This window comes from Dreissena polymorpha, chromosome 5 (assembly GCF_020536995.1).
Source record: "Dreissena polymorpha isolate Duluth1 chromosome 5, UMN_Dpol_1.0, whole genome shotgun sequence".
Taxonomy (NCBI): Eukaryota; Metazoa; Mollusca; class Bivalvia; order Myida; family Dreissenidae; genus Dreissena; species Dreissena polymorpha.
Window position 1 is genome coordinate 112,855,179 of NC_068359.1, and position 24,871 is coordinate 112,880,049.

Sequence of the window (24,871 nt, forward strand, 5' to 3'; positions counted from 1 at the left end):
TGATTACCTGATTGATAATAAAATTTCGTGTTTTGTTATGAGATGTCACTTAAATTCGGTTAAATAAAAATAACTTGCCATATTTCTTGTTTCGGGGATATGGTAGATATTTAATAATCAAAGTACGGACAGTACTGGTGTGACGATGCTTTTGAAGAGGATTGATATAAAAGCATCTTTTTAAGTTTATCTACATAACCACAATTGTGTATGTGGGTACGAAAATTTTGGGTAGGAAAATAAATCAAGTAAATCAAATTTAGATTTAAAACAGTCGTTGCAAAGAAAATATAAACTTTTGAAATTAGTAGGAATATAAATGGGCTCCTAAAAAAACTATCCAGGGTTCGTTACTTCCACCTGTGATCATATGTCAACAAGGCTTTTTGAAGTGTTAAATCAATTTTTTGTTGATTTAAGTAATCTTTTATTTATTTTGGTTATATTCCACCTCTCGGAGAATGAACTAAGAATTCTAATTACTGTGCGTGTATTTTAATAAAGAGGCCATCAAGGATAAATCAGTATTTAACAGGGATTTCTCAAGCTCCCTATTGAACGGTAAAAGAATATCCGAATATTGGCATGGTATTCGGAATCAATACCGCATTGTTCCTTTTCAAACAGATACACTACTAAACCTTAAACTCATGAAAATTGAATGCAAACATTTAACAGTATTTTTTGCAGACTGAATAATCTGTATAACGCATTATTCTGTACCACGTATACCGGTAAGTCTATACCACGAATTAGTCCGATTAAACTTGGTCAATAGTTCAACTGGAAAGCTTAGAACACGGCTTAGCATATTAACACTATGTACGAGGCGTGTAGGTATGGGTTATGTAGAGACCGAGGTAGACCGACCATTTCACCAACCGACAGACAAATAAACGGACAGTCAGTGTTAATAAGACCTTGTAAAAAACTGCTACCCATAATGCATTTTAATAGTCTTAACGATCTTCTTATAAATAGCACATGACTTTCGGCTGGTTACACGTGATGTGAGCTCGACAGTATCTTGTCGGCGAACGTATTGAACTAATGATTAGTTAATCCGTGAAAGCTCGTTTGATTTCATATGAAGTTTGACGAATATGTAAAGACCAGATGTTAATTATAATTGTGACTGTGAAGTGTATAATATTTATATGAAGACAAAAATGAAGAGTTCTTATACAGTCTCGGTATGGATTTGGATAGTAGTGAGGTTTGGATTAACAGGTACTGCAGATTGTCATATTTGATTTTTAATTAAGTAAGTGATTAGTTGATTTTAATAACTTTTATATATTGATTTATGAGTGCACATTTTATTACGTTCTATTAGCTCCAACTTATTATATTTTCTGCATTCAAGTAATATATTAGAAAGGCGCAATCGTGCTAAATGTATATTTATTAATGGCTCACTGTATATAATAGTCATACTTGTGTAATAATATTGTAGTATTTAGATCTACATTAACCGCTTTAAATGAACTTGAATGAATGCCATTTTGAGCTCTGGAATAAGAAAATTATTGTTAAAAGTACTAATGATAATAATAATAATAATAATAATAATAGTAATAATAATAATAATAATAATAATAATAATAATAATAATAATGATGATGATGCTGCTGCTTCTGTTGATGATGGTGGTTGTGATAATGGTTTTGATGCTGCTGATAATACTGCCGCTGCTACTGATGGTGGTGATGATGATGATGATGATGATGATGGTGGTGGTGGTGGTGGTGGTGGTGGTTATGATGATGATTGATGATTGATGATTGATGATGATGATGATGATGATGATGATGATGATGATGATGATGATGATGATGATGATGATAATGACGTATGATTAAATTTGGTTATTTCGGCAGGGCTTTGTGGAGATCGTCTGTAACTTGTTTGGATCTAAACAAATATGTCTAGAATGTTTGTTATGCATATCGGTTGATGTATGTTGTTAAATGTCGCGTGGCCGAGTTATCGCCAAATTTTTTTTGGTATTTGTGAACTTTCAAACAAACCTTTTGTTTGCAAATTACAGTAAATCTGCGTAACATCGAAGTTGGCAAGCACAAAGTATTTGTGCACTTTTTGAGTATAAAATGGATCACTTGTCAACCCGAAATTTTAGTGGATTAAGAAAGGATTTTATATTATCGTATTATCGTTTTATCTGAATAACTATCACTTCTAAATTCGTGTATTCAGGTGCATAACACACATTAGTCGGTTTATTTAACCAAGCGTTTTTATTGGTTTTCCAATTTATATGATCAGAACATTAGATCATTAAACCAGATCTAAGGCTTTTGACCAGTTGACCTTTTTAAAAGAGAACTCTCATTTGTACAAAAATATATAAAAGTTATGCAGTGAATATAATTATGTTCTAGCTCTTTTATGGGTCAATTATATATTATCCATACGTATGCAATCCTAGTTGATTTCCAAACCTTTTACATCTTGGATAAAAATCACAATTAAACATTTTCTTCTCTGGAACTCAAGGACCTATCATTTAATATTTGGTATGTTTTATCGTCTAGCTGACCTGAAATGAATTTGTTTAAATCATGGTATCGGGATCGATACCTCGATACCCGAGGGGTAACAAGACTTATATAGCAAAGTTAATAAATAAATCGTTACAACCACAAGGCCCATAGGTGGATAACTAACTAACGTAATAATCTGATTTTATATGTTCCCATTATTTTTCTGTTATGTTTTTACCATTGTTTTAATTAATAACTGATCCACAACTGATCACAGGGGAAAGATCACAGGGACTGGGCAAATACGCAAAACTTTTTGGTTTAGTATAAAACAAAACAATCAAAATATATTTATTTTGTGTTTTTCTAATTTGCTTATTTAGTGGAGAATCAATAAAGTACGATATTTGACGACCTATCGCGCAAGCAAGTTTATTGGAAGGCGTAGTGGTACGAAAACGTACAATGTATTAGTTTCTTAATAGACATATAATAACGATCGTTATACACAACTTCACCAAATAACAGTACATAAATGATGTCCGCCGGAATAGCTCAGTTGGGAGAGCATTAGACTGAAGTTGTTTATGCAACAATCATCTAAATGCCCCCGGTTCAATCCCGGGTTCCGGCACGAACGGAACAGTTCGGCGGCACACAATTTTTTTCAGTCAGGTTAATAAATATAATAAAGCTTTATTTAATGTAGACTTTTTAAAATCCATTTTGCTACAATTGGACATTTTTATTAAAATTAATGGTTGTCGCGTGGTGACAACGTTAATTAAAATTTCTTACATCTCTTAAATATCTTATAAAAAATACACGTGTTTTTATATTAACAAATAAATGCAAACAACACATTTATTATCCATGTATTTTTATGGTTGTCTATCATAGGCCCTAAGTACTATCCCTACCACATATAGAGCGCGACAGGTATTATTGATTGTTACAATGAGTTGCGATAAAGGAAGCAGCCGCTTATCAAGGAGGAGCTGTGTCCCAGCAACCCGTTTCCCTAGAGTCAAGCACTCCTCGGAGTTTTTTTTAAGAACCACATATAGAGCGCGAAGCGCGACACGTAATACTATCCAGGTGGTATGGGCCCTTTAGCATTATCCGACCATTACGTCCATAGTTATCTTCCTTAGAATATGAGAAATTTTGAAATCTTTATTCGAAGTTTTCATCCGATTGTTTCCAAACTTGCACAGGTTTTTTATCAATGAGGACCCAACCCAAATTCTCTATATGAGCAATATCGGACCATACGTCCAGAATTATATCTCTTTGAATTTTAAAATAATAGTGAAAAACTGCTTGGTAACCTTGGTTAGATGATTATGTCAACATTTTTCATCAGATTCTTTCCAAACTTACAGTGTCTACATATCAATGAGCATGTTTACCTCATTAAAATGAGAAACATCGGGACAATAAGTCCAGATTTATTTTCTATTAAATTTGACAAAATAAACAATTTCCACTTGTTTAAAAAAATTCACAACTTTCGTCTGAATCTTTCCAAACGTGTTAAGTGTGTTTATATCAGTATTACTCGAACCCTATTGAAAATGGACAAATATCGGAGCAATAAATCTATTATGATCTTTTACTGAATTTCAAAGTATTGTGAAATGCAGCTTCTTTATGCAAATTACAGTTTTAATTCAATTTTTTTTTAAAAACATTTACAGTATTTTCATATCAATGAGTACTCAACCCCTATCTTAAATGAGCAACGTAAGAATAAGTTCAGAATCATCTCCCCTAGAAGTTGACAAAAATATGAAATTACGCTTACATGATGAAGCAGATTTTTTAAAACCTACACAGTTCTGTTCCATTAATGAAAACTGCACACGGATGCTAGTAAAAAAGGAAACCAATGTAAATAAAATGAACTATGAAATATCTGGGTGTTACAACACAAAATCATAGATAATGGTTATTTGGGGGTTATAACACAACATCCTAAATAATGGTTATTTGGGGGTTATAACACAAAATTATAGATAATGGTTATACCAGTATCTTTTTCTATTCTGTTTAAAATAATCGGCCAATATATTAATATTTACAGTAGAAAATTCGTTCCATGTAACTTCATTGAGTGCCTTTTACACTGAAATTCCCAACACCCTTTGATGCTTCGCATCAATACTTATTTTGTTATAGTCTAAGTCAAAATGCGTTGGGTTGCGTTGCGATGACTATACACGTACATCCTTTGAAATTTAAAATGTTATACTTCACTAAATGTATTCAAGTTCACGAATCCTAATAACGACACCATAAATGTTATATTATTATAAATACCATTCAATGCGTTCATGTAGATGCATGTGGTATCAGAAACAGATTTGCTTTATATTCATGACACAGCTGTTTATTTCAGTTATTAAACGAACCAATTGTTTCATAAATTACCGGTAATCGGAATTTGATAGTGATACTGAAATGCTTTGCACGCTACTACTAGTATCTGATTGCTATTCGCATTGACTGCATACATCATCATCATCATCATCATCATCATCATCATCATCATCATCATCATCATCATCATCATCATCATAATCATCATCATCATCATCATCATCATCATCATAATCATGATCATAATCATCATCATCTAACAATAATCATCGTCATCATCATCGTCATCCTAATAATCACCACCTTCACCATCATCATCAGAACCATTATACATCATCATGTTCGTCGTTTTCGTCGACATCGTCATCATCTTTGTAATTTAAATCATTTTCAACAGAATAATTGTCATCATCGCCGTCATCACCACCATTATCATCATGACTTTTTACGGTTTCTATTTTGGTTAAAACTTTAATTTTGATGTCTTAATACCTGGAAACGCAAGTTTACCGTATGTTTACGAGCGCAAAGTTATTTAAATCGCTCACTCTCTTTACAATTGTTTGTTTCATTGTAATCCAATGCACTAATTGGCTCTCGGATACATGTATGTCATATAAGTGTCTATGTTTCAATATCGCAAATTCATCAGGGACCGATCATTAATCGATCGAACACCTCACTAAATCGACGATATTGTGTGCACAAGCATGTTAAATAGACGGACTACAAACAGGCTAATAACATATCCCGCGGGATTTCTAAGCACTCGGGCGTTTACATCGAAATTCCATTAAGCAGTCTTCGAGAATGTATTAACCATATCTCTGATTCACAATGCGTCGTTATTTTAGTTAATTCGTGTTATTTTACTCCATAAATATTGTGTTGGAGTGGGAGCGCTTATTGACTTTGAGGGAAATTGGCCGGAAGTGCAAATGACTATTGCTGAACGGAGAGGCATTATGCACGCTAGGAAGCATTTTGACGCAAATGTCATAGGTAATATTCATGGACAAATGTTCCGCTGAAAGAATAAACATTACATAAAAAGCGACCCATTTACACTTATTGTATTTTGTTTCTGTTTTTCGACGCTAAAATAGAGAATGTTTAATAGTATTTCAGTAATCCTTGCTAAAGGAACTTATTTTTGTTTTTCACTTCGCAAAATCTTTCACAATTACCATTCATCTCATGGTAAAAGTAAGACTGGCCAAGTCCAAAGATTATTGCAGAAGGAATATTCTTGTATTTTTTCAAATGTACTACAAAGTGGTCCTATTAAACAATCAATCATAATTTATCAAAGAACTCATAATAAAGCAACATCTCGTGGTGAAATTTTCGTCTGCTCCCGAGCGCGTGCAGCGGACGTAAATTGCAATATATGGCTTCCGGTGCGGGCTTCTTGTTGCTAAGGAAACCACTTTGCGCTCCCTGTCGGTAGTTTAGATGGCTCTTAAACTGGCATGACAAAAGACGCATTTCCATTAAGGAATGATTTACGCCTGAAAGTGATTCCAGAACATGACAATCTTCTCGGCTAACATTTTCTTAGTGTTCGATCGCCAGAACGTCTTTTAAGTTTCTAATCTGATTGAACAAAACACCACAATTACTCGTGGTCCGGCTGTAAAACAGAGATTGCAACTAGAAAACGTTGTGTATTATTGCTTACAAACCTAAAGAACCACGCCATGTATATTGTTTTCAAATTAGAAAAATAAATTATGTATTACAATCTTAAGAATTAATTAGATATTCACCGATAACTACAATTTTAATGTGACGTTACGTATAGGAATCAATAGTTAATTTATATGTAAGCTCTATTGGTTTTGTTGAAACTTTTCAAACAAAAACTATTTATTCTTTTGTGAACAAATGACATCATTTAATAATATGTGAACATTGAGTTCTTATTCGTTACACAGAACTGTTTTACTCGACCCATGATGTGGTAAGTTTGTGTTAGCGTCCACTTTATACTATAAGGCCAATCTTATTCTTATTGACTTCTACGTTTTTAGCCAATCACGTTATACAAATTGCGAAGTCTTATTATTCACAATTTTTTGCTAGGGATTCTACGACATGTGCAATAAACATGCATTTATATACACGTCAGTTAGATCAGTTTTTTTAGCCGTGCATTTTATTGTATCGGTAAATATCGAACAGCGAGGCGAGTTTGTCTCTTTGTCTCTGATCACGCGTATAAGTTTGATAAATTAACACATCTTTTGTTTCGTAAAATAAATATTTGCAATGCTTACGGGCACGATAGCCAGCAGGTCACTATCAGAACATTTAAAACATTAAATAGCAATCTCACCGTTGCATTGCCTGCACTGAGTAGATTGGCGGCCTATTTTAAACTGATATGGAAAACGAGAACGCCGACGGCGTTGAAAATCTATTGGCAAGATACAGGGAAGTTTCTGCTGAATTAAATGTGACAGAAACAGCTGACTGAACTAAAATATTCAGTGCTATCAAAAGCATTGCTTTAAAATAAGTATAATTAAATGAAACAAAAAGTGACGGCAAACCATCTTAAATCAATCGGAAAATCAGAAATATGTATCAAGTGAGCTTGGTATTTTGCGAGCAAGTAAATGCCCGGATGCAAATGTTATTTCTGAATGGATAGACGTGTATTTATGCTCGTGTTTTAAGTAACGTTATCATTACATCATTACTTTTTATGAGACAGAACGACTTTTTCGTTCGGGTGCTAAGATCAAAGTTATATCTTCGTTTTTTGTTGTTTTGCTTGTTTTTTAATCGTTATACTGTTACGATCTCTTCAGTTTCATTTAAGCAGAAAGGAACAACTTGTTGTTGTTGTGTTGTTATTTTATTAACCGACTACTCAAAATATAACGTGTACACGGTCTAAGTTTTTAATCCTTATTAAAATTATTCAAATAAGATACAACATAATTTGCAGATTCATATAAAAAATACTGTAATTTGACCCCCTTTCTTGCCGCCCAAATTCACAAGATAAATGTTTGCTGTCACAAAATTCAACAAAATTACAGCCGGAATGTGTTTTATTTTTTAAGAACGTTTTTTCACTTAAAATGGTCTAAGAAAAATTCACTAAAAATTGTCTTTGAAAAAAAATCTTAGAAGAAAAGTTTGAAAATTTTAAACATACGAAAATTCTATATTTAATATCGTATCTATTTCGTCTGCCAAAATTCTCATCTCAATTTGTCCCTTGGGGAAACACGCGCCTGACTGCGGGACATTTTTCTGGTTTTCAGTTCACAAAAGTCTATTGGCTAAAGCCAATAGCATGAAAAACAGTAGATGACTGTTGCTTAATAAAAATCGTAGATTGAAACACCTTCATTTGTTTCTACTAAAAGCGTACTGGAAACTGCCAAATAAGTTATTATCGTTTTATTGATGATCTTTTCGCGTTTAGCGCTTTATTTTTCCATTTTGTCAATTTATCAAAACGTGAAAAGGTCCCTTTAAATGTACACTAAGGACTCATTCATCGGAATCCTTATTTCTCGAACCTGTTTTAGGACTATATGGGACTTTTTCATTGCTTAGTAAATAACACACGCACGATTGCATGTTCTAGTGGACAAAAATAAACAGTGTACCTCATAAACGCTCATTCGACATATTAAAAAAACGCCACATATTGCGCTATTACTGTAATACATTAACTCAAGTGCGATAAGAAACCATAAACCATCTTATTAAAGTTGGTGTGGTACATTCTCATTCATTTAACGAAACATTTTTGGTGAAATAGAGTTTAAATTATTATATATATTTTGAATATAGAAATACGGACACAGGGTAAGGAAGCATCTATTGCTAAGAAAGGGTGTGATATTTGAATGCGTCTCGGCTGTAAGAAGTATTTGCCCCCCAGTGTACAAGTCCGAAATGAAAGTATCGTAAAATGTGTTATTGTAGCACACAACACCAATATATTGTAACTTAATTACCACATGCAGAATATAAATGTATCTTTTGTTTAAAAAAGTAAAATCGTGTAAGAAACTATTGTATATCGATAGCATAGCCTCGACATAAAATATACAGTACATGTATATGTAAGTAAACTGATATACGAGAATAAATACCGATCAAAACTGGCTGACATTTATTCGCTGGCTGACAATATTTAACCAGCTTCTGACAGATTAACATTTATTGTTTGATTTAATGTTTCAATATTTAGGGACGTTCAAAAAAGGTGTTGCAAATATTATATGGTAATTACACAAGATGCATGCATGTCGTGTAGCCACGGTTATCCACATTACTACTTGTAATCGGTAATTGACAACCCATGTACTAGGAAGACACTATCACTCAGGACTCTTGAAGCACCTTCAGGCTTAAATCCAGGATTAGTTTGAGTTTTATATCGACCCATCGCACTGTTTGGATGGTGAAATGCATGCATAGAATTAATTTAAACGTTTAAACCCAGCCTGCATGAGTTCAACATGCATCAAAGCATGAAATATAATCCACCGATTAACTAAACTATGGATATTTGTTTTATTGTATCAGAATACTTGCTGGATTGTTTTACATTAAAGAAATACTGGTAATTTTCTTGATAACATGATGTGACACAAACTGATCCGCGTCGTGCGAAAATGGGTCTTATGCCATATGCGTTCAGCGTAACTCCAGACCAGCCTGCGCGTCCGCACAGTCTGGTCAGGAGTTGCCGTGGTCGATATTAAATCACGCAAACTGTATTGGTCTCATAAGCTGACATTTAAACATCTGAAGCAACACTATGTCAGTGTGCCCATTTTTGAACGACGTGGGTTAATTAATTGCATGCCACATTTATAACAAAAAAATAACAGATCCGGAGCGCAGCCATTGTAAAATATATTTTTGATTTTTTCATCGAAAGAAATGTTTGTCAAATCATGTTAGAACCCTTTTTAATACTCCGTCGATCGTTCAATAAACAGCCGATTTTTTTGTCATTCTGGTGTGTTGCTGTTTGACAACTTTGTTGACTTCATACCCACCACAGTTCCTCTATAGTTAAGTGCCAGATAGACAAAAATGAAATATTTATCAAAACGTTTTCTTTAATAAAATAGTTTTCTTTTCAGACCGAACGTTTTGCCATCTGCGTGAAAACTTCTCTCAGAATCTATATATTCAGTCAACGTGAAGATTCAATCAAATCATAACACATGGCTGTGTCCGCAAATATAGCTACTTTAAGTTCAACCGTGTATCTTATTTTACGTATGTAGCAACTAAGGACATACAGTCGATTGGTGTATAACGGATAGCTAAGGACTTCGAGTCTCATTTCAACGTAAACACCATGCATTCAGTAATTAAAACTTTAATACTCGAAAGACAAATGTCTTTCCTATTGAAACATGCCAGCGGTTTTAAAATTCCGACAAATATTTTTTGTTTACAGCGCGAATTTCAGGGGTAAACTGATTCAGCCATTACCGGATCGCTTATGTCTTTATCGGATTACATGTGTATCGTGTTATTTCTTGAAATTTTACCTAGCATTTTTAAAACATATTGCAAGATATGTACATTTTCAGAAAAGAAACTTCATTTCTGCGTTTAATAAGACCGAGTTCATGGAAATCGCTGCACAATTGATGAAGTAATGGCTGTTCAAAGCGATGCACCCTATATTCGGGTCGTTTTGAGTTGAATACCTTGTTGTATATATAGATTTTATAGTGAAAACCATGTTTTCAGAGAAATCGATTCTTCGTTATAATTTTATTATTTTTCATTCAAAACGATGTTTTTACTAATAAATATCATAGCCACACGCTACCCACATGTGTATTGGACAACTTCAATTGAGTTTTCATTTAGTTTGAGACAATCCCCCACACTCCCGAATATGTGTCGCCACATGTCCGTTATTCACTAAATCACGAGTTGTAGCTCTCATGCCTATTTTACTGTTACTTTTAGACAGTCTAGTTGTACCCATAATTACATACGGTTGTGAAGTTTGGGGGATCTATTAAAACAATGAGGTTGATAAAATACATCTCAAATTTTGTAAATACATCTTAGGTGTACGTCAACAGACATCAAATGCAGCCGTCTTAGGCGAAGTAGGACGTTTTCCATGATATATTATACGTAAAGAGAGGTCCTTTAAATTCTGGTGCAAAATAATTAATTCACCAAACTTACTTATACGATCTATGTACGATAAGAATATCACAGATAACACGTTTATTAACACTAATGTAAAACTATGCTTGACAAAAGCTATCAAAGACCTTATTGACAATTTTGGCTTTAGTTATTTATTGCATGAACATGTTAACATAACAGAACATTATCCAAAACTTAAACAACGTCTTCGAGATCAATACGTCCAGTCATGGTTTGATATGATAAATTTGCAAAGTAAATTATATTACTATGTTAAATTTAAAAAGGATTTTATATTTGAACAATATATAGATTGTGTTGATAATGATTGTCATATAAAAGCTCTAACAAGATTTAGACTTAGCGCTCATTCTTTAGAAATTGAAACTGGTAGATACAATAACATTCCTAGAGAAAACAGGACCTGCAAATTATGTAACAGTAACATGGTTGAAACAGAATATCACATTTTATGTATATGTACAATTTATCAAGATTTAAGAATTAAGTATAATGTTAACCAGTCGTTTTATACTGTCAACAAGTTCACATCTATGATGTCCAGTACTAAATCTAGAAAATTAAGAAATATTTCCAAATTCATTTACAATGCTGTGTTAAAAAGAAATTATTACCTTGCTAGCTAGCTACTCTGTTGCCTCTTGTTAACGTTGAAAACCAATTATGTATTCACGAATTAATTTTAATTATCCATTTATGTGAAATGCTTTTTGTTTAGCATTTCATTTGTGTGGTCATCTTTATGTATATTTGTATATTATGTGGCCAAAGGCATGTATTTGCTGATTTTGCCAATAAAATGAAACTGAAACTGAAACGTATTTTATGTGGTACGCATCAATTTGGTTTCTGAGCATTCTTACTTTTGTAATGGACACATTATACTACAATATTACATCAATGAACATAATGTTTACCAAACAAAATCTGCAAAATTCAGGAAACCATACGTCTTCACTTTTCCTTTCGTCACAAAAACGGTGCGTACATAACGACGTGACCTTGTGTTGCTTTCGAAAAAAGAAACAATTGTAAACATTGATACACATCAGCTAAAACATGAATCGACTGAACAATGATAGGCATTTTGTATTCAATCCATAGAACACTATTAATCTTTACATAAATAAAAGTATTTTGCAAAAAAAACTTTTAACCTATCCGTTACTCACTAAAATCCGCTATAAACCAATCGACTGTATTAAAATTAAATATTATACAATACGTCATTGAAGTCGGTCTTTTAGTTATTTAAACTAAAACGGGAAGCTAAGATATCGCAACACAGGAAATATTATTTTAGGTAAATAATACTGGTCCATAAACTGTTGAACATCATTGGTTTAAAACAAATATTTATTTTCTGATGTTTGTAGATTGAACTTAAGCGATTTATTCTTCATCGAGCGGAAACACTATACTTTGCACTGTCCTATTTACGCATATAAATACGCAGCACAGAATCAACATGATCATTTAATACCGTCTCATAGGTCAACAAGGCTTTTTAAAGTGCTTAAATCAATTTTTTGTTGATTTAAGTAATCTTATATTTACTTTGGTTTTATCACGCCGCTCAGTGAATGAACTAAGTGTTCTAATTATAATGCGTGTAGTTTAATTAAGAGGCCATTGAGAATAAAGGCAGTATTTAACAGGGATGTCTCAAGTTCCCTATGGAACGATTATAGAATATCCGAAACATTGACATGGTATTCAGAATGAATGCCGCATTGCTGAAGTTCAAACATAAACAATAAATATACCTCAAATTCAAGAAATTAAAAATTTATATAGCATTTTTTGGAAGACTGACAAATCAATAGATTTTCAATGTACATGACTGATAAACAATAGAATTTCAAAGATCCCTAAACGCTCACCTAAAAACTTTAGCTCATTGGTATAATACTCGAAAAACTTTGTTCGTGTCTTCTTTTGACGGCATCGCCATAATACGAAGATATCTTGCTAAATAAGTCACGGGTGGTCATTTTCGAACCAGAGACATAATTTGAACTAAAACTGGTAGATAGCCACTGATATTGCATACAAAACATTACGCATTGTCTGTTTAAAAAATAATTATAAAGCCTTCATTAAAAATACGACACCTCAGGCGTTACCACTTTTGAGCCCTGGGCCATGGCTTGACCGCTATCTGATGCTAAATGTTAAATATCGTTGTCTGAACTTTTGACGTGGTCAGATTTGAACAGACTTTGTCGAGGAGCATGTTATGGTTTTTCATAGGAAAGAACAACCATCCAAACTCACTAAGTTCTTTGTAGTGGTTAGGTCTGCAACATTGAATTAGGTCATTAAAATACCATCGGCGTCTGATTCTCGTTTTTTACAAAAAGAACATTGGGTTCCGTTTAAGACTTCTTAAATTTCGAAAATTACTTTTCCTTTATCATAATAGCAGATTTCATCTAATCATGTATCATTATGTCTTCTTCAGGTTGTTGCAAATAGCGTTGCGTAATTTATTATAGTGTGCTAAATAACATTATAGTGAACTAGTTAACTTTTTAAAGTCTTGAACGGTAACTCAAGTTACATGTACCATGATCAAAACACGGCTCAAACAAAGGAACAAAAAATAAAATTCATTATGTAGTTAAGTTTTCAGTTAAATAAGTCTTAGAGAACAAGCAAAATTAACATGGCGAGTAAGTTTTGCTTACTGAGAGATCAACGCGTATCGAACATTTCACCATCCGACACACAGACGAACGGACAGTGAGTTTTTATAAGATCTTGTGACAAAACTGCTACGCATAATGCATTCCAATACTCATAATGATCTTCTGTAAAGATATCACATGACTTTCAGCTGGTTACACGTGATGTGAGATCGACAGAAGGCTATCGGTGAACGTATTGAACTAATGATTAGTTAATCCGCGAAAGCTCGTTTGATTTCATATCAAGTTTTGCGAATACTAGAGACCAGATATTAATCGCATGAGTGTATAATTGTGACTGTGAAGTGTATGATATTTATATTAAGACGAAATGAAGAGTTATTATACTGTCTCGGTATGGATTTGGATATTAGTGAAGTTTGGATTAACAGGTATTGCAGATTGAATATTTTATTTCTCTTATAATACTCACGAGGACGATATGGATGTGAGTGACTATTTGATTTAAATACCGTTCATAAATTGACTTTTGAGTGTAAATTTGATAAAGTTTTATCAGCTTTAACTTATTTATTTTTTTCTGCATACAATTAATATGTTCGAAATGCTTATATGTCTTAAATGTATATTCCCTAATGGTTAACTGTATATAATAGTCATACTTGTACTTGTATAATATAATAGTGTAGTATTTAGTTCTACATTTACGGCTTTAAATGGACTTGAATGATTTCGAGCTCCTGAATAAGAAAATAAGTTTAATTAAATAATAAAAATAAAAAATAAAATAATAATAATAATAATAATAATAATAATAATTATAATGATAATAATCATCATCATAATAAATAATGATGATGATTACGGCGATGATGGTGATGATGATGATGATGATAATGATGATGATAATGATAATGATGATGATGATGTTGTTGTTGTTGATGATGATGATGATGATGATGATGATGATGATGATGATGATGATGATGATGATGATGATGATGATGATGATGATGATGATGATGATGATGATGATGATGATGATGATGATGATGATGATGATGATGATGATGATGATGATGATGATGATGATGATGATGATGATGAAATATGGAGACAATGCGATTATAAATCAGAGAAGGCTTTTCGTTAATTTGTTATGCATATCCGTTGATATTTGTTGTTAAATGTCGCGTGGCCGACTTATCGCCAAAATTCACTTTTGGTATTTGTGAACTTTCAAACAAACCTTTTGTTTGGAAATAACAATTAAACTGTGTATGAAATGGATCACATGTCAACCCGAAATTTTAGTGCATTAAAAAGGATTTTATATTATCGTATTATCGTTTTATCTTAATCACTATCACTTTTAAATCCATGTTTTCAGATGCATTAGGTTATTAAACCAGATTTAATACATTAGACCGTTTAACCTTTTAAAACTGAACGGTTTTTTTAACATATATATAAAAGTTTAGCAGTGAATATAATTAATATGTTCTAGCTCTTCTATGGGTCATTTATATATTATCTATACGTGGGCAAACGCAGTAGATTTCCAAACCTTTTACGTCACGGATAATAATAACAATGAAACCTTTTCTTCTCTGGAACGATAGGACCTATGTTTTAATATTTAGAATGACAGAATATGATGTTTATTTTTAGTATAAAGACGATATACTATTGTATAGGTCTAAATAAACTATGTCTGTCTGTATGTCTGTCTGTCTTTAATATTTAGTATGTTATATCGTATAGCTGTCCTCTACTGAGTTTGTTAAAATCATGGTATTGGGAACACAAATTTCCACGCCGGATGGGTAACATGACTTATATAGCAAAGTAACTAAATAAATCGTTTAAACCACAAGGCCCAGAGGTGGATAACTTGATTCCCTGATATGTAGATTTAAAAGATTTACCGGTAGATTAAAAAAATATAATTCATAAAAAAACGCAAGGCCCTATGATTTGGTATTTGGCGTGTAACATCGCATTGTAGTCCTCTGCCAATTTTTTTCAAATCATGTCACTGGGGTTGAAATTGGCCAGTTCTTTTTTTTTCTTCAATATAACTTACCATCTGTAGACTAGTCAGTGTTCCTTACAAGGCCACGGTGCAACGTTGTGGGCACTCAAAAGTCACATTTTTCTCAATCATCATGAAACTTGATTAGAACATTTGTTGTAATGATATCTTGGCTGAATTCTGAAATGGTCATGGAAACATCATATAAGCTTCCCAGTGCAGTTCAGTTCCTTCAAGTCTTAGGTGAGCGACCTAGCGGTCTCAGGCCTTTTTGTTTAAAATGTTATGTATTGTTTAATCTAGGGTTTTTTTTCCAACGAAATACATGTAATCAGATTTGATATGTTCTTTCTATGTTTCTGTTATGTTTTTACCACTATTCTACAACGTTCGACGTGCGGATATCCTTTTTTTATCATATTGCATTGATATTTAAACTATGTTCCGTCTCTGCATCTACTTTCTCACATATTTTCTATCCATGAACAATTTTCATAATCCGAATAAATTTTCTCATAATGAACCACACCTTTAATTACTGTGGTTTCTACTTAGAACCTTACCAAGCGAAAGCGAATGAATGTGGGTAGAGCATTCTTCGATATAAACAAACACTTTGTTTGCGACATTATTAAGCATACGTCATAGGATTAGAAATACAAATCCATATTTTTGATCCAGACACTCCATGTAGGTATAAGCCTATCTGTGGGAAGACGGGACTTGATGCTATTGCGAAAAGCAGTCGGCACAGTCTCATCAGGGCCGACTATCTCCGCCTGAATTGGAGTCTCGCTAAGTGGAGACTTCATTCAAGCGAAAAATACCATAAAGGCGGAAAGCATCGGCCCTGAAGAACCTGTGCAGACTGCACAGGCTAATCTAGGACGGCATTTGCAGTTTTCAAGAGCGAATTTCATATCCGTTTTGTAACAAATGTTGATTAATAGTATTATCTTATGTCTATAAAATCTGTAAATAAATAAATAAATAAATAAATAAATAAATGAATGAATGAATGAATGAATGGATGGATGGATGGATGGATGGATGGATGGATGGATGGATGGATGGATGGATGGATGGATAGATAGATAGATAGATAGATGGATGGATGGATGGATGGATGGATGGATGGATGGATGGATGGATGGATGGATGGATGGATGGATGGATGGATGGATGGATGGATGGATGGATGGATGGATGGATGGATGGATGAATGAATGAATGAATGAATAAATAAATAAATAAATAAATAAATAAATAAATAATATAGGTCAATGTTCTGCATTTAAATAGTCCGACAGGGATTTCAATTGAAGCACAATACTGCTTTTTTATGCAAGCATTTCGCAATTTTGTCACTTTTGACTCCTCCCAATTATCTTCCTTGCATCATTTGTTTACAAATGTTCCAATGAAACTAACATAAAATGTATGTTGTATAGCACAACAAAAATGTTTTTAAGTTAAGCAAGATATACTTAAAGTTATACAAAGCAATATTTGTAGAGCAATCGAATAATATCCATAAACAAAATATCAAGATTTCAGTATTTGAACCCTGAAAAGTTCATCTACCCCTGAAAATTTCAAGCACAGGGTCATTTGACTCCTGGTTTTTAAAAAACTATTGAAATCCCTGAAACATTTGAGAACATATTGTATGTTCAACTAGAGATATAGTTATGCAAGTAGTAACTAAAATAGGAAAAGTACTCCCTATAGACAGCGTCGTTGCATTATTAGACAATGTAATTATTGTGTTTCAAGCTAAATAAATCAGTTATTACACACAAAAGTCACATTCCGTTTCGATGACTTAATTATACAATATTCATGTACATAAACATCATTAGAAGTTTAACATTCTATACATTAGTAAGTTTATTCATGTGCACGACTCCTAATACAAGCCCCATGGACATAAATGGTATATTATTCTAAACACCGTTCATGTAGATGCATGTGGTATTAGAAACAGATTTGCTTTATATTCGTCACACAGCTGTTTTTTCAGATATTAAACGAACCAATTGTTTTCATAAATTAAGCGAAATTTGATAGTGATACTTAAATGCTTTGCACGCAACTATCTTATGTCTTTTTACATTGTCTCCAATCTTGAATGACGAAACATTAGATTTATTCAAACAGTTCAACTAATAAACGATCTAACCAACTACACAGAAGTCTCATCAATTTAGTTCTACTACAGCTCATTTCACAATAAAACCATCATCATCATCATCATCATCATCATCATCATCATCATCATCATCATCATCATCATCATCATCATCATCATCATCATCATCATCATCATCATCATCACCATCATCATCATCATCATCATCATCATCATCATCATCATCATCATCATCATCATCATCATCATCATCATCATCATTATCGTCGTCATCGTCATCTTCATCATCGTCATCGTCATCGTCGTCGTCGTTGTTGTCGTCGTCGTCGTCGTTGTTGTCGTCGTCGTCGTTGTCGTCGTCGGTGTCATGATCGTCGTCGTCGTCGTCCTGTTCCTCCTCATCATCATCACCATCACCACCACCATCACCACCACCATCATTATTATCATCATCAATCATCATTATCATCAATCATTATCAATCATCATCATCATCATCATCATCATCATCATCATCATCATCATCATCATCATCATCAATCATCATCATCAGCAGCAGCAGCAGCAGCATCGTCATCATCGTCGTCGTCGTCGTCGTCATCATCATCATCATCATCATCATCATCATCATCATCATCATCATCATCATCATCATCATCATCATCATCATCATCATCATCATCATCATCATCATCAGCATCATCATCAGCATCATCATCAGCATCATCATCAGCATCATCATCAATCATCATCAGCAGCATCATCATCATCATCATCATCATCATCATCATCATCATCATCATCATCATCATTATCATTGTAATTTCAATCATTTGAATTATAATTATTATCGCAATCGACGTCACCATCAACACCAACATTATCATCATCATTATCAACTTATATGGTTTCTGTTTGGGTTGAAACTGTCATTTCGACCTTTTTATACCCGGAAACGTAAGTTTACCGTGTGTGTTTTTTTACATTTTGTTTCATTGTCATCCAATACACTAATTGGCTCTCGGATACATATATGTCATTTAAGTGTCTATGTTTCAACATATCATTTTAACAATTCATCAGGGACCGATCATTAATCGATCGAACACCTCACTAAATCGACGATATTGTGTACACGAGCATTAGTTAAATAGACGGAATACAAACAGGCTAATAACATATCCCGTGGGATTTCTAAGCACTCAGGCGTTTACAACAAAATTCCATTAAGCAGTCTTCGAGAATGTATTAACCATATCTCTGATTTACAATGCGTCGTTAAGTCGTGTTATTTTAGTCCATAAATATTGTGTTGGAGTGAGGACGCTTATTGACTTTGAGCGAAATTCGACGGAAGTGCAAATGACTATTGCTTTACGAAAAGGCATTATCCACGCCCTTTCGCATTTTAACGCAACTATTGACATTAACGAGTGCATGCGCTAGTATTTGTGAAATTTAGTTATAATATTAAGGGAAAACTATTCCGTTTAAAGTATTAAAATATTGTAAAAAGCGACTCAAAAAACGTATGGCTGAGGTTTTTGTTGTCATCCGACGCCAAAATTGAAGATGTTGAATAGCATTTCAACAATCCAAGCTAAAAAAACAAAATTTGGATGTTATCTACGCAAAATCTTTAACTATGGCCATTCATGTCATTGTAAAAAAAGAAGGCTGGCAAAGTCCAAACAAAACCAATACAATCACAGTGAAGTTTAACCGTTCCAGATCAGAAAAGAACTATTCTTGTTTTACTGCAAACGTACTACAAAGTGGTCCAATTAAACAATCAATCATAATTTTTCAAAGAACTCGCAATTTAGCAACATCGCGTGGTGAAATTCTCGTCTGCTCCCGAGCGTGTGCAGCGGAAGTCAATAGCAATATACGGCTTCCGGTATGGTCTTCTTGTTGCCAGGGAAACCACTTTGTGCTCCCTGTCGGTAATTAAGATAGCTCTAAAACTGGCATGACAAAAGACGCATTTCCATTAAGGAATGATTTATGCCTGAAAGTGATTCCAGAAAATGACAATCTTACCGACTAACATTTTCTTTAGACGTTTTGTGAAACACCTCACCTTAATTACTCATGGACCGGATTTTAACAACTTGGGCACCCAGCATAGTCGTGGGTCGAGCAAATTAACCTTTGTAGATGAACAATTGTGGTGGGATTAAGGTTCCTATAATATGTCATTATAGTTTATACCTATAAGTATGTTTCTTTCAACGCCATTTTTAAAATGGCAACGGTGTAATAAGTTTGATTGTAATAAGTAATATGCTTGTTGTTAATTGTTGAAGTTTACGCAAGGTTCAACGATCAGCGCAATGTACATACATTCATATACACGTCAATATGAGCACTAGTCCGTGCATTTTATTGTAAAAATGTACGCTGAACAGCAAGTTGTTCATGTTTCTTATCATTCGCTATTATTTGATTAATCCACGTATCAGATTTTTTTCTTTAAATAAATATTTACGTTGCTTACGTTCACGATAGTCAGCAGGTCAGTATTAGAACATTGAACAGTGAGATTTCATAGCAATCTAACCAGTTTCATAGCCCGCACTGGGTAGATAGGCGGCTTATTTACCAACTGATATGGATAAAACGGTAGATGACAGTTGTTTGATGTAAATTGTTGGTTGAAACCCCATTTGATAATCATTTGATTTTTTTTCTAGTAAATAAACGAACTGAAAGCTTGCAAATCATTAACGACCATGTTCGGTTACAATCTTTTCTTAAGGTCTCACATGTATTTGAATTTCATAATCCGACTTTGCACATTTCATTTGCAATGAACCATTTAAAACACATGTTTATATATGGAAAAGGACTGATAATATCGAATTTCAATATGACTTTATATATTTCAATAGGCTAACTGTTAAGGATTGCATAACGGTAAACAGAGAAATTCCCTTTTCACATAGCATTTTTCAGTCTCAATAAAGCAAATTTATCGGTATATTTTTGTAATTTCAGAATAAGAGGCAAACTAAGGTATAGAAGTGGAAAATTGCGACCAGTTTTTGGCGAGTTTTGGTGATCAGTAAACAAAATTGCACTCTTTCATCTGATTCTTCATTACACGAAACTGATTTAACTTTACATTTTACAATGTTTTATTGCTAAGTAACACTTGTATGGTTATACGTTCTATTGAACAAGATATGCTGTGCACCTCATAAACATTCATGTAGCATCTTTAGAAAATCGCAAAACATATCTTGATTTCTGAAATACAAATCATCGTTTTTTTATTATCTTATTTAAGATCATTTAGTCCATTTGCTTTATTTAACGAAACAGTTTTGGGGAATATATCATTAATGTTCAACAACAGCGTCTTTTATGAAAAACATTTCGTTACAAAAATGTTTTAATTTCTATTCTATTAAGCGTGTCATTTTACTCATTAACTGACGAGTCATAAACATCATTTTTTTAATGAAACAATTAAGTCGTTTTAAGAAACTAATCGTAATATCTTTGCTTCATAATTCTGGGGGTTGCGGTGTCTTATCCGTTTAGTTACAACATTCCCGACAGGTGACGACCACGTGCACACCGGTATATCAATGAACTACATATAGTTTGCACTTTTTCACGTGACGAACACGTGCAAACACGTCATCGTAATATAAAAGTATAAAGTAAAAGGCAATATATAAGGTAAATTATTCACGTGTGCAGTTTATGGACGTTCACACGCAATGAAAAACAATTAAAAATTAATACCATGAGCACTGTGTCGTTCAAGTAACAGCCTAATATTAGTGCATGGTCCATATTTTGATCCAGCTATGTCAAGTCAAGTGAAGTCAAACATCGTTTATTGATGTATGCTACTACATAGAAAACAATGCACGCACTAAAAGTTGTAAGATGAGATTTTGTATACAAAGGGGCGGTATTCCTTTTTGTATTAAAGTAGATAATTTTATAGAGATTGACAAACGAACACGAGTCATCATTATATGATCATCTTTCCGGGAAAACTGGGCTTAATGCATGTGCGTAGTTTCGCCCACGATTAGCCGGTGTATTGTGCACATGCTTCTCGGGGACGACACTTTCCGCTTTTATGAAAGTTTTCGTTTATAGGAAGTCTCCTTCAAATTGAATTAAAGTCTAGGTGTACATGTAGGTCGACGCTTTACGTACATTCCTTAAGCCCCGCTTTCGCCTTGCGCGGCTCATGTTGAATTATTTAGCCCAAAGTGTTGACAGTGTAAGTATAAAAGTAGTTAAATAGTTTGCTAATGCATGTATGTCCACTTTATATGTTCACTTTGTGATATTATGGGAGGGGGCGTAGTATTTGCAAATACATGTTTGGGTGCGTGTTCTTGTTTCTGGAGACGGCGTGGTCCCAACTTCTCCCACAACGCACCTGACCATCACCAGGTGATAACGAGGTCCTTTAAGATCATTTTAAAGAACATGTAAATGTTTTAAAAGTGGGAAGGTCAAGAAAATGGCAGTTGTTTCCACCACCATCGCGAAAACATACGTGTTCGCCTAGCGATCGGGAGGTCACGGGTTCGAACCCCACTGGAAGCGTTCCTTCGATCTCCCCAAAGAAACCAATTACTGATTATAGTCCATGGAAACTGACTCTAAACCGTTTTAATAAGCATAAGGCTTTCTATGAAATCGAGCTAAAATAAATAGCTTTAAACTAACAGATATGTTTTACTATTCCCAATTTGATTGGAATATGACACGACAGACAGAAATCTTCAAAAACTCTTTTTTACACATTTATTTTCTTAATTTAGCGAATATGATCGAATTCAGAAAAATGGTCACAAACTCAACAAGAAAAACGTAAGACTCGGCACAATAACAAATAGGGTCAGTCGGGTAAGTCGAAAGAAACAACATGTTTACGCTTTATTCAATTCTCGGCCGTGACACAGAAGGCTGAACTAAAGCATTTTTAAGCATTTCCAAACCAAAGTGTTTGGTTATTATATTCATATGATATATGCTGTTAAGTTGATTTCGTGGTTTCGTTTAATAATTCATGAACGTATAAACACGGTTAAACACAAACGAAAGTTATTGTATTTCTGTAAATCTATGAGAAATGAAATGTTATGTTTTCAATATTCAATATGAATAATAAAACTTCCTTTCAGCTGCAGTCCACGTGTACTTAAATAAATCACGGCATGATCAATGTTTATAATTAAATTAATTCAATGCATGTCAGGAGAATTTGTTTAAGTTCTCATTCTGAATAGCTTGAATATTAATAACGTTCAATGACAATTCGCAAACATCATCGTATAGAGGAAAATAGTCAATCTTGCGCCGCAGATTTGTATAAAGCCATTCAAACATTGTTGAAAATCTATATTTCATTGTTATCTATTTAAAAGATGGTGTCAGATTTTTTTTCTGACGCATAAGGTTTCTCGAATTAATTTATTTCAACTTGTCTATTTGACTTTGTTTTGTCCCTAGTTTCTTTCCGTGTATCAATTAATTGGTCTGTAATTGAAGCTTCGCATGATAAGACTCGTCTTAACGCAAACAATACCCTATAGGACAATGTTATGTTCAAGAAAAAACACATTATATGTGTGCGACCTTTTACGTATCGATAACAACAATAAAAAATAATTATTCTTGCTTAAGCTTCATTAAATAGAATATTATCATTACATAATTGGAATATCTGTACTTGATCACGTGTTCTAGATTGTGTCATGATATCAAGGCTATAGACGCCTGTGTTTGACAGTTAACGTTAAAATGTCCACGGTTTTACGTTTGGATAGTTGTACGAAACCTATTTATACGATAAATTATTCCAGAAACACTCAGAACGTTACTTTCAATCACATATGGTTTATTGCAATTTAATGAAATAAAAAACAAAAGAATCCATTTGCTGGTATTGTTGTTGGTACCTGGCTTGCTAATACCCATATTGCGTGTGTTCATTGCAGACTGCACGGGAACCAACCCCCAGCACGGGTACCTCACACATTTCTACTTCAACCGGAAGCCGATCAGCGTCAACGACTCCATCGTTCTCGAACTCACAAACCGATTCCTACCGGATACGCCTGAGGAACACTACCTCACATGTGATGTCAACGTAATTACGTCACCAGACCGGAAGCTCATGGTGCATTTTATTTCATTGGAAATTTCGGACGCTGAAAAGGAAATAGATAGGTAGAGACATAGCATTAATTGATAAAGTATTTTTGTTATATTCAGCATTCACAAATGTATGTCTATCTTTCAAATGCAATCACTTTGCAGTATGGTTTATCGGGTATTTAACTTGGTTTACAAACAAAACGAATTATGTCTCTGTTCATCATGTATATATCGAACATATGCGTACACATATATGAGTCGTGTTGTGAGAAAACTGGGCATAATGCATGTGCTTAAATGGTCGTCCCAGATTAGCCTGTGCAGTCCGCACACGCTAATCAGGGACGACACTTTCCGCTTGTATTACATTTTTCGTTTAAATGAAGTTTTTTTCTAGCAAAAATCCAATTTAGGCGGAAAGTGTAGTCTCTGATTAATATGTGAGGACTGCACAGGCTAATCTGGGACGACACTTTACGCACATGCATTATGCCCAGTTTTCTCAGAACACGACCCATATAATCTGAAACAATACTTTACGCACTTGCATTAAGCCCGGTATTCACAGAGCGCGGCTCATTATATTGTATTGGTGTATTGGGCGATAAACGTTACACGTACTTAATCAGCAGTTATGAAAATTACGAAACGTTATCAAAAGACATCAAGTTCAACACAGAAATGGATGATTACATGCACATAGGCCATGTAAGCTTATTCAGACAAATATTGTATTTGTATAATCCACTTGTTGCTCAGAAAAAGAGTGAGTGGTCAAGGCCACGTTAAATATTTCTATAACAAGCATATTCGCATATTTCTGTCC

At 33.7% G+C, this 24,871-nt stretch overlaps 1 protein-coding gene across 2 annotated transcripts in view; it reads left to right on the forward strand.

Moving 5' to 3' along the window:
* The first annotated feature begins 978 nt into the window (after positions 1-978).
* The window catches only part of LOC127880910 (uncharacterized), a 29,755-nt gene continuing 5,862 nt past the window's right edge, over positions 979-24,871 (forward strand). Inside the window, exons 1-2 of one of the 2 annotated variants that reach the window (XM_052428406.1) lie at positions 979-1,230; positions 23,886-24,117. In XM_052428406.1, coding sequence (XP_052284366.1) covers positions 1,158-1,230; positions 23,886-24,117 — 305 coding nt within the window. In that variant the 5' untranslated portion in view covers positions 979-1,157. Of the gene's footprint in view, positions 1,231-13,951; positions 14,152-23,885; positions 24,118-24,871 lie in introns of those variants that run through there. The other variant, XM_052428407.1, reaches the window with a different exon arrangement.